Source organism: Gopherus evgoodei, chromosome 23 (assembly GCF_007399415.2).
Source record: "Gopherus evgoodei ecotype Sinaloan lineage chromosome 23, rGopEvg1_v1.p, whole genome shotgun sequence".
Taxonomy (NCBI): domain Eukaryota; kingdom Metazoa; phylum Chordata; order Testudines; family Testudinidae; genus Gopherus; species Gopherus evgoodei.
In genome coordinates this window covers 8,996,325-9,013,082 of record NC_044344.1, presented here as the reverse complement: position 1 = coordinate 9,013,082, position 16,758 = coordinate 8,996,325, and the positions used below count along the sequence as shown (strand labels likewise).

The following is a 16,758-nucleotide window of genomic DNA, read 5'->3' as shown; positions in this document are numbered from 1 at the left end:
CACACAAACAGGGAAGTTACTGATTAAAATACACACTTACACATGGACAGCAGTGAAACTGACTATATGCAAAATGCTGCCAAATAAACAAAATACATAAACTGAATAAACAGAAATAAATATATTTTCTCTGGAATCCTTTTCAGTTCTAGTCATCTTGAGCGTTCCTTGTAACAATAGTGGGTACAAAAATTTCAGATAGCAGAGTGATATTTAAGTTGATGTTATACCTTTACATTCATTGCATTTTGGGGGGAGGTACAATAGAATTATGTGTAAGTTTAATGCTCTGGCCTTTGACTCATGGAGAAAAGGGTTTAAATTTTGCCTTTTAAGGAAAACGGTTGAAAATGTGTTTTGTTGTTCATCCAGTTCTGCTAATGGATTGGTGCTGGTGCTGGGGGCTGCCGCACCCCTAACTTGAAGCGGTTTCCATCATATACAGGCTTTACAGTTTGGTTCAGTGACTCTCAGTCTGTCTCCCCCCACACACACACACACAAAATTGTTCTTGCACCCCTCTGCTAATGGTCATGTCTCCATATTTTAAAACCATCCTACAATCTGGCAAATAATCATCAGTCTCTCTATTACCTGTCAGAATTAAGGTACTGGCAGGGCTGTGTGAGAGAAGCTTGCCCTGGTTTACAGGTCCTTCACTTTCGTGCTACACTTAAACAAAACAACAGGTTATGGTTTCCCTTTTAGAAAGTGCTGTGTCTAAGGATTATCATTCTTTGGATTTAGACATGCTGATAAGCCCTAGCATTGTGGAAACATTGATCCTCTAGTCTAGATTACTCAGTTGCATTTAGATCATTCTAAGCACTGGCATATTAGTTTTTCCATTTGATAAGGTACTAATGGGATAGTAGCATGCTCTGTCCTTAAAAACCCTATTAAAGTGACAAGTCACATCATGTTAGCTTGGGGGAGGGGAGATTGTTGTTTTTTTAAATGCACAGCTGCATTGGTTCCAGAAAAGAAATTGGTTTAAAAAGTCCCTGAGGCTTCCGAGGTCTTAGAAAAGCAAAATAATGCAATACACATGCCTTTGTTCCTTATCTGCGGTGTCAAGGGGAAATTACAGACAATTCTCTCTCTTCTCACATGTATTTTTCACTGTGAGTACAACAAAGAGGACAGTTCCAACAGTGTGTGTTTATTTTTCTGATATAGTTGAACGATGGAGAAGTTTGCCAAGCTGGCACTCAAAAAGCCTGGAAGGTCACTGTATCTGGGCTGCTTATACATTTAATCCTGGCACTGCTTTTTGTAACTCTGCTTCTCAAACTGTTCCTTCACGTGAATCTGTTTGTTGTTGTTGTTATTTTTTTTTCCTTTTAAAAATACAGTATATTTAAATGTAAAATGAGAAAGGGGTGTTGCTGTTAGGAGAAGCACTTCTTACAAAAACAAGAAATTCTTTTACCAGGAGACACTGTTCTCAGGCCACACACGTTCAAGTATGGAACATTCTCTGGGGCCTGATCCTTCTCTGCTTTACATCTTGTGCTGTCACTTTCACCAGTGCAAAGTGGATGTAGAATTCTGTCATTCTGATCTGGTTATGTTTTAGACCTGCTTTGCACTGGAGTTAAATGACTATAGAGAACTCACAGCAGAAGAGAATCAGGTCCTTAATCTTTAAAGGGTCATTGTCAATTTGAAATATCAAAATTTTCAGCTGGAAATGTGTGTGTGTATTCTGGTTACAAATTACACCTGAGATCGCTAGAACCAAAAGAAGTTAATGAAATACATTTTCCTCTCTTTTTTCCAGTTTACTTTATGTATTTGACAGCACTCCATATATATAGTCTACTTTCCTGTCAATTAATTAGCTTCTTCCTTGCTGAAACCATCTTTGTAAATATCAACAGGAAAGTTTAACAACCCTTGTAATATTGTTGTACATCAGAGTGGAATTACAGCAGTGTTAGGAAGATATAACAGAAAGAAGAATCTGGCCGATTCTTTAAAAAGAATTTTCTTAAACTGGATTTTATTAAAATGTTTCACTTTCAAAAAGTCAAGCTGATGGTGTCCCTTCAATCAGTTTTTCTCTGTAAAGTGATTATAAAATGGCACCATAAGGTTCTATAATTGCTGTATCTCACCGATTATAGTTCATACCTGTTCACATTACAAGTAAAAACTGTATTTTCTAACCTTCAATCCTGGTAATTCCCCCAGAATCTGTAAATCAAACATAGTTCTTAAGTCCTACATGCTCACCAGTAATAAAAGCCCTGCGATTAGTTTATGCCATGGTATACAAATCAGAATTAGTCCAGTTCATTCTCCCAAGCTGGGTTGGCTCTGCAAGGCTAACAGGAGTAAAAAAGTACTGTTGTAAAATATTACTTTGTCCATGAAGCCAGCAGATATGACTCAGAAAACACACGCACCTAGGAGATCTGCAGAATAAGGGCTTGTCTATTTTAGGTAGGGTGTGAATAGCAATTCTGGTTGATTTCTCCATGTAGACAAGCCCTGAGCAGGTACTGTTTATATGTAGTCACTTTTCTAACCATCCCTACAATTTAAAATGAGTTGACAGAGACCCAGAAGGAGAGAGAGAAAACACCAGATGCTGTATCTGCAGAAGAAACTTGAAATGAGATCCATGTCTCTCTTCTTTAACAGAAACGTTTTTCTAGCCTCAGCTTCATGACCCAACAATTCTTATGTCAAGGAATTAAAGTAAGAAATCATCAAGCAATTGGGTCTAAAATAAGTGAGGTCCTTTATAGTGGGGTACCATTGAGAAATATGCAGAGATACATCTTCATTAGAGGGACTCAGCCAAATGTCCAGGCTCTGTTACAGCAGTTGTTTGGTCAGAATTTACAACCAGTTAAGTGCATATTCTTCAGCTTGCACCCTACAGGCATGTGGATCTGAGAAGTCATTCGCTGGGGAAGTAGTTTGAGTGAGACTGATAGCCTAAGTCTTCCGTAAGGCAGCACGTAAGATTGGTGATGCTGAATGACATCAACCCCAAGGAAGATTTAAAAATGAAATGGGATTCTTCGAATACTAACTTTTTTTTATTCTTGTTCCTAGGAGTGGCCACACACTGCTTGCTTTCTGGTTTTCTCGTCAGGAGGGGAAACTAAACCGACAACAGACTATTGAGCTGGGACATCACATTCTCAAAGCACACATTTTTAAGGTAACAGGAATACAAGGAAAAGCTCACACCATCCTCTTCCCTGACACACACAGTCTGTCAATACCCACTATCAGAGAGACATGGTGGGTGAGGTGGTATCTTTTATTGGCCCAACTTCTGTTGGTGAGAGAGACAAGCTTTCCTGGGACCAACACAGCTACAATCACACTGCAATACCCACTATATAAGGTCTGTTCTTGTTGCAGTGTGACTGTAAGAAGTGTCATTGCTTCAGGCTTCCAAAACACGTGAAGAAAGTTAGTGTTTGAGAACTGGTGAGGACATGAGGAATTCTAAAGGGCCAGAAAGTTGGGAAAATCTGCCTTGATTCTAAGGGGGGGGGGGGAGGCGGATATAAAATCTGACAACGTCTTGTTTTGTCAAACTACCGCACACTGAACAGCAGATTAAAATGCTCCTTGCCAAGTACTTCTGCACCTGACTTAAATAAATGGCACTACAATTTTGACTGGGCGTAACATTTTGCCAGAGACAAAGGTTGGAATTCTGTTCACAGTATGCAATGCCGTCCTTGTTACCCAGGTTTTCATTTTGTGCTCCCACAGCTCTTCTGAAACATTCTTAATGTTAAAAGTGACAGAACTATAAGTGGAGAGGGCACTAGACAGTGTGTCAGGAGACTTGGATTTTATTCCTGCCTCTGCCGCTGCCCTTGGTCAAATTTCTTCTTCTGTCTGATTCAGTCTCCTTATGTGTAATATAGGATGAGTTCCCTCCTTTGTAAAATGCTTTGTTCTTAATCTGGACATCTCAATGTATGAGTCAGGTATAGTTTGTTTATGATCTACCAGTGAGTGCATGTTTCTGCAGAGCTGAGCATATTAAAAAATGTCTAGTTACTGTCCTTAATGGTCCATTTTTACCCACCATACAAAGAGTGACCCAGGGGTCACTAGTTACGATTCAAATTTGATCCACAACTGGAGTCATATCTTCAGGCCCAAAGAATGTTCACCAATCAGCATAGGAATTGGTTAGGTAACTGTAACTACAACAGAGAGAATAAATCATTTCTTAAAATTAATGGGAGCTGTCGGTACTCAGCACATCAGAAAATCAGGGCACTCATTCAGGTGCTTAAACTTCAGCACCAACTTTGCCAATATTTTTTAGAGCAACAGGATAGTTTTGGTATCTCACCAGGCTTTATTAACATTCTGATAGATCTCTTTATTTAATTCCACTGGCTATATTAATGATCATGTGTAATGGCAGGTCTGCCGCATTTTGAGATTAATGGGAAGTTTGAGGTAAAGTGAAGAATCCCAATCAGTGTATAATTTTCAGATTTTAACATACATAAGTAGCTCCAGATTCAGCCCTGACATTAATGGGGTCAGTTCCTATTAACGTCAGTGCCAAAGCTGAATTTGGAGCCTAGTCCTTTATCATTTTACACTTTATAATGGAGAAAATGGCAGGATTTCAAAATCTAAACAAACCTCACGTTTCATTAAGTGAATGAGTTGGCAATAGAGTCCAACTTGAACTGAAAAATATTTACCATCCTGGAAGGTGTCTGTTAACATACGAAAGATGTCAGTGTAGCTTTCTGTTTCTAATTACTTGGCAAAATCCTTCGTGTATGATTTTAGGAAGAATAATTTGCCTCGGTGATAGCTGAGGGTAACATCAGGTTGTACAGAAGTACTACAGAGTTTTGAAAGGGGTTTGGGTTAGATGGTTTTACATGGGAAAAGCACAGTAAAGATTAGCCTTTGGTGTTTCTTAAACAGATCTATTTTTATTCCTTAATGTACAGTAGTTGTTTGTTTACAAGGATCTGCTTGTATTTTTTACCAAATCGAACCATAGCAGCACTGTTTCTTGAAAGAGACACTTTCATACTGGAACCTTTCCAGGGGAAATATAAGTATCTTGTGTCCACACTCCCATTTCTGTTATTGCAGATACTTTCTGTTTATGAGGAAGTGATTTCTCCTTCACAGCATCTCATTCTGCCAGGTCGTCTAGTAAAATCAGTATCTTGTAGCTGTGATGTGAGCCTTCTGCCAAGTGAGATGCATGTCAGGTCATAAAGTCAGCTTACATTTTTTCTGTGGTATTGTGTTGGAAGAGCAGCCTTATCTAAATGCAAAGGCCTTGATTCTAAATGGTCACTGGTTTTATACCAGCATAGCCCCATTGGTGTTACCTTGTACACTGCTGTGAAAGGAGAATCAGAAGTTAAACCATGGTCTGCTGGTGAAGCTTCCTCTTGGAGAGGCTAGCCCCTGCCCCGCCTCTTCCAGCTGAAGCCTGGCCTCTTCTGGTTGAGTCCACGCCCCCCGCTCACTTCTCTCAGCCTTCTCCATGGCCCCAGCCAGGGCGGGGTTGGGGGCTGAGAGCTCAGCCCAACCACAGCGGGACTCTTGACCCTTGCCAGACCTCTGAGCACAGAGCCCATTTCCTGTTCCACCCCCGGCTGCGCTCATGACCCCACCCCCTTCCACCCCTTCCTCCATGGCCCGTCCCCCATTCTGCCTCTTCCCCATAGCCCCGTCCCCACTCTGTATCTTCCCCCCAGATCCCATCCCGTGCTCACTCTGTCCCCCCTCTTTCCCGCTATGGACCCGAGACCAGAAAAGCAGCCCCAGGGCCATAGCTGGGGGAGGTTTTTCTGCGGGCTCCAAATTGGCCAGGGCCCCATGGGCTCTTGTGGTAATCTGCCAATGCCCCCTCCCTCTCTCATCCCCACCCCACCCCCGGGGGCATGAGATTTGGGGAGACTTAGCCTCCATTACGCGCCACCCATGTGTAAAACATTTGGTAGGACTGGGTGGAGTTATGGGATATACACAGATTATATTTTGGCTAATAAAATAAAATTTTAAAACAGTGTTTATCCTAAAACCAATTCCTGTCACATCCCAAAAGGATCATGTCATTTGAGTCTGTTCAGGACAGACCTGGGTCTGGAATTTCAGTGTGTGATAAATCAGTGATACTCAAAATCACTGAATAACAATCACAAAGAGGTGTTTTGATAGATCTGCGTAGGGAAACTTGCACGCTGCCTGTTGGCACTAGGGCTCAAGCAAGTGCCTTTTAGCCCCCTCACCTTTATGAGTGTAAATATTTTCAGGTTGTTTTTTAAAAAATAACAAAGTATAAATGTCTTTGGTCACTGATTTAAAAGATTAAGAAGGGATCTCAACCAATGGGAACCAGATTGAAAGCCGCAGCATGCAATGAAAGGCCATCAAGAGAAACTTACAAAAATTATACCAGCAAATCTAAACTTCGAGGTAACATTGTTTTAAACATCAAGCAATGAGAAGTCCTTCGTTTCAGTCATAACTGTCCTGCCTAAAATGTTAGTGATCCAGAACTTCCCTTGTCCCTCGATTAAGAGACTGATTAAAATTACAGGCACTGAAAAGAGGCTAATGGAATGAAAAGTTGTCTAATATTCCTTGAAACAGTATTGCAAAAGATCATTACATTGAATTTAGCTGACAAATTGTCTTAAAGCAGAGGCCCTTCACTATTGTCTTTCAGTTATAATCTTTTCACAGCTCGCAAACAAAAATTAATTTGGTGCACATCTAGTCCCTGGCTGATATTTTTCTGCATCACAAAATCACCATACAATCTAGTATGATTCGGACAAAAGTTTTTAAATAGCCTGGAGATGTAAGAGGTTAGGACTGAGATGCTTTGACAAAGTACTGGGAAGATCCTGGATTGAAACAGCTAGGGTTATAGTAGGTGAGGTCTCAGGTACATTGACAGAGCTGCTTTGGAAGGATTTAGAACTGAAATAGCACAGGAGTCTGTATACCAGAATTGCAGTTCATTGGCACTGGAAACCTGCACAAAGTCAGTCTTTACTAGTCTCCTGTTCCTGTGTATGAACATATTAATGAGATTAAACCCGTTCCTCTTATTCCAGCAATTTAATCTTGTATTAAAGTAGGATTCGTTGTTGCTGACAGATACAGTCTGACTTTATAACTCAGGACTTAACAAGGAAAGGGAAGAATCAGACACTAACTATGAATTGAGGAGAAATAAAAATTGGTTTCTACAGCTGAACTCTTTCTGTGTTGGACATATTTATTTCATAGAAAACAAGTGCCCCCTTCTGTTGATCAGAGTGTCTTGCATACTCCAAGTATATTTCTTTCAGTACAGTTTGCTAACCACGTTTTTTGCTTCAGTATTTTATCTTCAGATGGCCATTTTGAAAGGTGCAGATATGCTTTCTCGTGTCATAGAAGCTTATTTGTTAATATAATAATACACTAATCATGTTTAGTATTTCTTTTAAATTGCTGCCTCTAATGTGTCCAAATTATATAGTGCTCACTTAAGTAACTGAAATAAATCTTAATATGTTCTTGTTTTATAGTGTGTGATCTAAAAAGCAGGGACTAATAATTGCCAGAATTCTTGAGGTCTTTGATTCCTACCTCCAAATACACACAAACTTTTCCTCTACAAGCATAGAGTCAAATGAAGTAAAAATCTTAAATGAATCAAACTGTATCATAGAATTTCTATGGATAGAAATTCCATGCTTGAATAATAAGAGTATAGCAATAGGAATATACTACCGATCACCTGACCAGGGCGGTGGTTGTGAAATGCTCAGGGACATTAGCGAGGCTACAAAAACAGAAACCTCAATAGTAATAGGGAATTTCAAATTGCCCCATATTGACATGATACACATCACCTCAGCTTGTCCTGGAACCCACAAGGGGAGAGACAAGTCTTGATTTAGTCCTAAGTGGAGTACAACATCTGGTCCAGGAGGTGAATGTAGCTGAACTGCTTAGTAATAGTGACAATAATGCAATTAAATTTAACATCCTTATGGGGAAAAAGCACCAAAACAATCCAACGCCGTAGGATATAACTTCAAAAGGGGAAGGAACTACACAATAATGATGAAGCTAGTTAAATGGAAGTTAGAAAGGTCACAAGGGTGAAATGCCTATAAACTGCATGGAGACTATTTAAAAATGCATAATAGATGCTCAAATTAAATATGTTCCCCAAAATAAAAAAAACGGTAAGAGGGCCAGAAAAATCATGGAGCAGGTCCTCAAGGAGTCTATTTCAAACCATTTGGAGGAGAGGAAGGTGATCAGTCAACATGAATTCACCAAGGACAAGTCATGCCTGACCAACCTGATCGCTTTCTATGATGAGATAACTGGCTCTGTGGATATGGGGAAAGTGGTGGACGTGATATATCTCAGCAAAGCTTTTGATACAATCTTCCACAGTATTCTTGCCAGCAAGTTAAAGAAGTATGGATTGGATGAATGGATAGTAATGTGAATAGAAAGCTGGCTAGATCCTCAGGCTCAATAGGTACTGATCAAAAGTTTGATGTCTAGTTGGCAGCCGAAATCAAGTGGAGTGCCCCAGAGGTTGGACCTGGGGCCAGTTTTGTTCAACATCTTCATTAATGATCTGGATGATGGGATGGATTGCACCCTCAGCAAATTTGCAGATGACACTTAGCTGAGAGGAAAGGTAGATACACTGAAGGGTAGGGATAGAGTCTAGAGTGATCTAGACAAATTGGAGGACTGGGTCAAAAGAAATCTGATGAGGTTCAACAAGGACAAGTGCAGAGTCCTGCACTTAGGATGGAAGAATCCCATGCACTTCTACGGGCTGGGAACCGACTGACTAAGTGACAGTTCTACAGAAAAGGACATGGGGATTACAGTTGACAAGACACTGGATATGAGTCAACAGTGTGCCCATGTTGCCAAGAAGGCTAATGGTATATTGGTCTGCATTAATAAGAGCATTGCCAGCAGATTGAGGGAAGTGATTGTTCCCCTCTATTTGGCACATTCCAACACCTCCCTAGGTAACCCATTCCAGTGCTTCACCACCCTCCTAATGAAAAAGTATTTCCTAATATCCAACCTAGACCTCCCCCACTGCAACTTGAGACCATTGCTCCTTGTTCTGTCATCTGCCACCACTGAGAACAGCCGAGCTCCATCCTCTTTGGAACCCCACTTCAGGTAGTTGAAGGCTGCTATCAAATCCCGCCCCTTCTTTTCTGCAGACTAAGCCCAGTTCCCTCAGCCTATCCTCAGAAGTCAAGTGTCCCAGCCCCCTAATCATTTTAGTTGCCCTCCACTGGACTCTCTCTGATTTGTCCACATCCTTTCTGTAGTGGGAGCCACAAAACTGGATGCAATACTCCAGATGTGGCCTCAGCACCATCCTTAGAGGTTTCTAAGGCCCAGATTGACAAAGCCCTGGCTGGGATGATTTAGTTGGGGTTGATCCTGCTTTGAGCAGGGGGTTGGATTTCCTGAGGTCTTTTCTAACCCTGATCTTCTATGATTCTGTTAAATGCTGTCACGGCTAAACAGCAGAGTAAATGAGACGGTTGGAAACAGAAAGGCATCCTTTAAAAATTGGAAGTCTGATCTTACTGATGATGATAGAAAGGAGCATAAACTCTGGCAAGTCAACTGTAAAACTATAATAAGTCAGGCCAGGTAAGAATTTGAAGAGCAGCTAGCCAAGAACAGAAAAACTAACAGAAAAAAAATTAAGAACATGAGAAAGCAGGAAGTCTGTCAAACAATTATAAGTGCCACTGCACGATTGAGGTGCTAAAGGAGCCCTCGAAGACAAGGCCATTGCAGAGAAGCTAAAGTAATTCTTTGCTTCAGTCTTCACTGCAGAGGACATGTGGGAGATCCCCACACCCAAGCCATTCTTTTAGGCTAGAAGTCTGAGGAACTGTCCCAGATTGAGGTGTCAGTAAAGGAGGTTTGGAGAGAAACTGACCAGTTAAACACTGATAAGTCACCAGAGCCAGATGGTATTCACTAAAGAGTTCTGAAGGAACTCAAATATGAAATGGAAGAACTATTCACTGTGTAGGTAACTTATTGCTTAAATCAGCCTCTGTACCAGATGACTGGAGGGTAGTTAATATAATACCTGTTTTTAAAAAAGGCTCCAAAAGTGATCCTGCCAATTACAGGCTGGTAAACCTAACTTCAGTATGAGGCAAATTGGTTGAAACTATAATAAAGAACAAAATTATCAGACACATATATAAACATGATATTTTGAGAAAGAGTTAACATAGCTTTTGTAAAGGAAAATCATGCATTACTAGTCTATTTGAATTTTTTGAGGGAGTCAGCAAGCATGTGGACGAGGGTGATCCAATGGATATAGTGAACTTGGACGTTCAGAAACCCTTTGACAAGGTCCCCCACCAAAAGCTCTTAAGAAAAGTAAGCAGTCATGGGATAAGAGGAAAGGTCATCTGTTAGGATAAGTCATGAGATGGAAAGTTCATGAGATGACCTGTAACCAGTTAGAAGACAGGAGGCAGGGTAAGAATAAATGATCAGTTTTCACAATGGAGAGAGGTAAATAGCAGAGTCCCCTAAAGATCTCTGCTGTGACCGATGCTGTTCAATATATTCATAAATCATCCGAAAAAGGGGAAAAACAGGCAGCAAAATTTGCAGATGATACAAAATTACTAAAATAGTTAAATACAAAACTGACTGAAGCATTGCAAAGGGATCTCACAAAAGTGGGCAATAAGGCAACAAAATGGCATATGAAATTCACTCTTGATAAATGCAAAGTAACACACATCGGAAAAAAATAATCCCAATATTACATGCAAAATTAGCAGATACCACTGCAGAAAGAGATCATGGAGTCATTGTGGATAGTTCTCTGAAAATATCTGCTCAATGTGCATGGCAGACAAAAAAGCTAACAAAATGCTAGGAGCTATTGGGAGAGGGATAGTTAATAAAATGGAAAATATCTTAATGCCACTATCAAAATCCCCGGTACACTCATGCCTTAAATACACACTTGAACACCATCTCAGGAAAGATAAATTAGAATTGGAAAAGGTACAGGGAAAGGCAGTTAAAATGATTAAGGGTATGGAACAGCCTCCTTACAAGGGGAGAGTAAGAAAGACTGGGACTGTTCCTCTTGGAAAAGAGATGACTAAGGGGATATATGAGAGAAGTCTATAAAATCATGAAGGGTATGGAAAAAGTGAATAGGGAAGTATTTAGTTACCCCTTCACATAACGCAAGAACTAGGGATCACCCCATGAGATTAAAAGGTTTAAAACAAACATAAGGAAGGACGACTTCACACAATTCACAGACAGCCTGTGGAGCTTGCTACCATGGGATGTTGTAATGGCCAAATATGTCACTGGGTTCAAAAAAGAATTAGATAAGTTCATGGAAGATAGGTCCATCAATGGCTGTTAGCCAAGATAGTCAGGGATGCAACTCCATGCTCCTGGTGTCCCTAAGTCTCCAACTGCCAGAAGCATCTAGCACTGGCCGTTTGAAGACAGGATACTGCGCTAGATGAACCACTGGTCTGACTCAGTATGGCTTTTCTTATGGTCTTTATTTGACAAATGTTTAGCTAAAAGCTACAGGACTTTGAAAATAATAATTGTGGAAAACTGTTAGTTCTTCGTGACGACGGCCATCTTTTATTGTTTTTCTAAAATAAAATGGTTTTCAATGGCAAGTATATTTAACTGAAAAAATGCTTTTAAATATTCACAGTAGTTACTTCTTATTACGTAGGCAGTACAGTCCAGCCACTTGACTGACATGCGCTATAATGGTCTCTAGATTAAAAAAATGTTCGTCTGTGGTATCATGATGTTAGGACAAAAGGCTACTAATGCAAGTGTATAGAAGAACATGTCAGATTACAATGGCAAAACTGTCATTGCTGTTTAATACCAATAAATTATGATGGTCAAACAATGGCAGTAAAAATCTGTAGAGACTTTATGCATAATTTTTTCATTGTCCTAGGCCCAGTATGGTTGTTTACATTATTGCAGAGTTGGTGTAAATCACTACCAACTTGAACTGGTAGCTGTTACACCCACTTTACACAAGTCTAAATGAGCACACAAGGTTCAAGGCAGTGAAAATCAGGCCTTACATGTCAAAATAGTAGCCAAAGACATCTGTACAGTTCCATGGAGACTCCAGTAGAAATAATGTTAAAGCGCTATAGAAGAAAAGCTATCCTTTTAAAACCCCATCCAAAAATAGGCTCCCCTTTTATTCCGCCTATCATCAGGCCACTGATTAACATCTGTTTGTTATGAAGAAATGATCATTCTTATAACAGGAAAGCAAGCTCGCTTGACTATTTATTACATAACCTGTAATTTAGTGCTGTTCAAAAAGACGTTAGTACTTAGTATCTAGTAAGCATAAAATAACTATGTTAGCCAAATAAGAAGGTTGGAGATAATCTAACGTTAGATATGAAAATGTCTACTCTCTCTTTTGGTAAAACTTCCTTAATTTATCTTGCTATGACGGAGAATGTAGTACAAGTTGAGTTAGCTCTGTGAATAATAAGAATATTTCGTGAATCTGTTTCTGCCACGATAGTAGGTACTTTATAAACAAAACAAAAAAAGAATCTGCCACCTTACCCCATGTAATGGGATTCTCTGAAAGAGAGCTCAGGAGGCCCATGTAACCTCCTCATGACAGGGCTGTCTTAAGGATATCGTGTCGATACTAGCTTGGGGGCTGTTCCTTGGGGCTGCAAGTTTCTTACTTCACAGCAGGGATCTAACGTGATAAATGGCTTCTATGGCAACCTTAGTCTGTAGAGACTGTTCTTAACTGGCAGGGAAGAGTATTTTGGTTACATTCTCCTTCTCCATTAAAGAAAGATGCAGTGGGAGGGAATATGAGCCTTTAACAGTAAACCACAACTGCATGTTTCTATGTCGTCAGCAGCTCGTTACTGTGACATTTTACGTCAGCGGAGGATCTGCCCCAGCACGTCTAGTATTGCCAGCACTTTGTTGATAAATGGTGAATTTTAAGTGAGTGTGGCTATGATAAATGCTTAACGTTATTTTCAGCTAGCTGACTTTTTATTGCTAGCTGGAATCTAATTCTCCGGCCTCACATCTGTAAAATCCTTTTGTTAATTATTTGTATTACATGGAGTAATTCCTTCTGCATAATATAATGCAAATATGTTGGGTACTAGAACTAACTGGGTCACTCTCTCTCTTTAGGGGCTGAGTAAAAAAGTAGGAGTGTCCTCGTCTATCCTGCAAGGGCTTTGGATTTCCTACAGCACAGAAGGTCTTTCAATGGCATTGGCATCTCTGCGAAACCTCTACACCCCTAACATAAAGGTACTGTACAGAACAGACAGTTGACGAGCTGGTTCAGTGCTTACAGCCTCCAGTAGTCCAAGTACGAAAGATTCTCCAAGGCTCCAGTTCAGCAAGGCCCTTAGCGCGTGTGTATTGTTAAGCATGTGAGTAATCTCATTGAAGTCCATGGGACTCCTCACAAACTTAGTTACACCGATATGTAAGCAACTTGTTCAACCAGGACCTCGTTTTTTAAGTGTCCAGTTAAGGTTTGATACCAATGAGTAGCGACTCCCCAACTTGTCTATGTTCAGCAGGGATTTTCTGTGAATTCCTATAAAAAAGCAGTGTCATATCTGTTCCTGCCGACCATCCTTCATTTCCACCGATTTCTCCCAAATATACAGAAGGCTCCCTTGGGTGTTGTAAACCTGACAGTGCCTTGGGGGTTTGTCTGCTCTAGCGTTCTTTTCATCTCAGGGCGTTTTTGCAGCTATGGAAAGGAGTATAATGTGCATAGTTTGTTCCTCCATTAAGCCCAGCCTGGTCATGTTCCTGCGTATGATATCACATCATCTAGTCGGTGGCTGGACTTACCTTGGTTGTATTTGCAGGGATAAAACAGTGTAGAGCTGCATCCCCCAGATGGTAAGGGGAGATAGCCCATCTTGGGGAAACCCCAAAGCGTTGCACTTGCCGTGAACCGAGTATATTTAGATGAAGGAAAACTCTTGATTTAAGACCTGGGCAGACAGAGTTCACTTAGACTCTTCAGGCAAGTCTGTCTGTTTAAAAGGAAAACTCTGATCATAAATCTGAGCAGGCCAAGCTAGCATGGAACCACTGGTACCTATTGCTAGCAGGCTATGAGACTTGGCATTCCCATGAGCTGGATAGGGTGGATTAGCCTAAGAAGCCATAGCATCCTAAATTCACTTGTAGAAACAGAGTTCTTTAACTTGAGTTAATTGCCAATTAAGTTGAGTTAGCTGACACATTTGTGCATGCTAGCGAAGACATTCTACAAACATTTGTGAAGTGTCCAGATTAGCATGTATGAATATGTTAGCTAGAGTGAAAAAAAATCTAATGCAGAGAACCTTCTGGGCTTGCATACCTCTCCCCACACGAGGGTGGGGCCAGCCTGAGAGATCCTCCTCATATGGAGAGGGGGCCCATCGTCATCCTCTCTATCCTTTCCCTATCAGGAGCCCTCTCTCTCATCTCAGCGTCATGAGCTGTCTCTTTCGCTCTACAGCCCAGTGCAGAGAGAGCAGAGCCAGGAAGGCAGCAGGAGGGGAAGCAGCAATTGGGTGACCAGTAAGCATCACAAGGCCACTGTTGGATGGACGATCAAGCAGTTACAAAACCATCCACTATCTTTCTCTGTGTGAGGCTCCCTGTGGCTCTATGTCTGGCAGTATGGCTAAGGCCAGCCTGCCCCAACACCACGCAAATTACAGAATCAAGTCCATGCTAGCGATTAGACAGCGCTCCCTCTACCTAAAATAAAGCTGTGGTTTGGGCTTGTCTTTTTGTTGCACATTGTGGTGATGTGTTTCTTTTCTGTCCTTCAGGTCAGTCGATTGCTAATTTTGGGAGGTGCAAATGTTAACTACCGGACCGAAGTTCTGAACAATGCCCCAATTTTATGTGTCCAGTCTCACCTTGGTTACACAGAGATGGTGGCTTTGTTGTTGGAGTTTGGGGCCAACGTAGATGCCTCTTCTGAAAGTGGCCTGACTCCTCTTGGATATGCTGCTGCGGCTGGATATCTGAGCATTGTTATGCTACTGTGCAAGAAACGGGCCCAGGTAATGAGACTGTATTTATCTGATGACACTCTGACTTCCCAGGAATTCCACATTGACATGGAGGAGAAAGCAAGTAGTATGTGGAGTACATATCAGACCTCAGAAAAGAAATTGAGCCACTATTCGCTTTTTCCTTTGCCATGTAACATTTTTTAACAATACTCTTTCCTCTGGTTTTTGCACCTGAACATAGGCTAAATGATTTAAACAGACTGTCTACTCTGTTGAAACATTTTCTATGTGGTCTAAATCAAACCCCTACAGTTTCCACATGCGTCGTCTTCAGAAGTCTCAGCATCCTACCCTCTTGCTTACAAAGAAGTGTTACCCTTCATTATTAAATGCTCAATCCTGCAAGGGGCTGGACATCTCGTGAGTTTGCTAGACCACACTTAGTACTGGGCATTTGTCGTGTCATGGTGACGATTCTCCTCCTTCAGGAGGGACCGGTTATTGCCTTAATATGGGTAGCCCCAATGATCTGATCTGGTATGGCAAAGCCTATGTTCTTATAAGCCCCAAGTGCAGCATCAGCAATTAAAAAATATCTGACCAGATCCCAACTCTGCTCTCTTGTGTTTCTGTCCAGACGGAGTATTTCAAAGGCACAAGAAGGCAGTCAGGTTTTCAACTCCATTGGAAGTTGATGGGAGGAAGGCACCTAACTGCCATTTGCACCTATGAAGATTCCGCCCCTGCCAACACACAGTTACTAGCCACCTAACGTCTATCTTACCTGTCTAGTTAGGCTGAGATTTTCAAGAGTGTAAGAGAGTTAGGTGCCCAGATTCCATTGAATTCAATGGCATTTGGGGCTTTGCCTTAATCTCTGTCTAACCAGTCTCTTTGTATCTAAGGCACCTACTCCCATGGTATCCAAGCATCGTACTAAAAATAGCACTGTGTGCGCCCTACTTGGCAGGTGTCACATTTTCCATTGTTCCTGGGGTGCATGTGTGAGTGAGGGGTTTTTATTATTATTGCAGTTTTTTGTTTCGGTGATAGAACAGATTAGAATCCTGTTTGTAGTTGCTCCACAATGCCGGCCAGGTTTGCGTTTCTGTGAGAATGTGCTGCTTTGAAACATGTCGTTGGCACAGAAGGCATAGCAGGTTTGCGGGGTCTGTAATTAGCGTTTGGGATTTCAGGCCTGATACTGAAACTGTGGACTCTTGCCTTGCTAATGGCTTGGTGAAGTCATTTCTCTACAAGTCCTTGACCCTCCGCGGTGTTAAAAAGCAGCATTGTTTTGCAGCATCCAATACACCAGGGGTTCTCAAACTGGAGGGTGTGACCCCTGAGGGGTATTATGTGGGGGGTCGCGAGCCATCAGCCTCTACCCCCAAACCCCACTTCACCTCCAGCATTTATAATAGTGTTAAATATAAGAAAATGTGTTTTAATGTATGGGGGGGGTCATACTCAGAGGCTTGCTGTGTGAAAGGGGTCACCAGTACAAAAGTTTGAGAACCATTGCAATACCCCATTTGGAAATATTCTCTTCTTGGCCAGTAAACTTGACCAGTAAGAATACTCTTCGTTCAGTTTGTGGTGAGCGTTTCAAGGGTTAATTGTGTATAATGTATAAAGTTTCAAACATTCT

General features: G+C 41.2%; 1 protein-coding gene across 12 annotated transcripts in view; it reads left to right on the top strand.

Moving 5' to 3' along the window:
• The window catches only part of TANC2 (tetratricopeptide repeat, ankyrin repeat and coiled-coil containing 2), a 617,479-nt gene that overhangs the window by 565,310 nt on the left and 35,411 nt on the right, over positions 1-16,758 (top strand). For all 12 annotated transcript variants that reach the window (XM_030541301.1, XM_030541300.1, XM_030541298.1 and 9 more), the window contains 3 exons: positions 3,070-3,178; positions 13,258-13,380; positions 14,919-15,155. In XM_030541301.1, the coding sequence (XP_030397161.1) occupies positions 3,070-3,178; positions 13,258-13,380; positions 14,919-15,155 (469 nt within the window). The remainder of the gene's footprint in view (positions 1-3,069; positions 3,179-13,257; positions 13,381-14,918; positions 15,156-16,758) is intronic.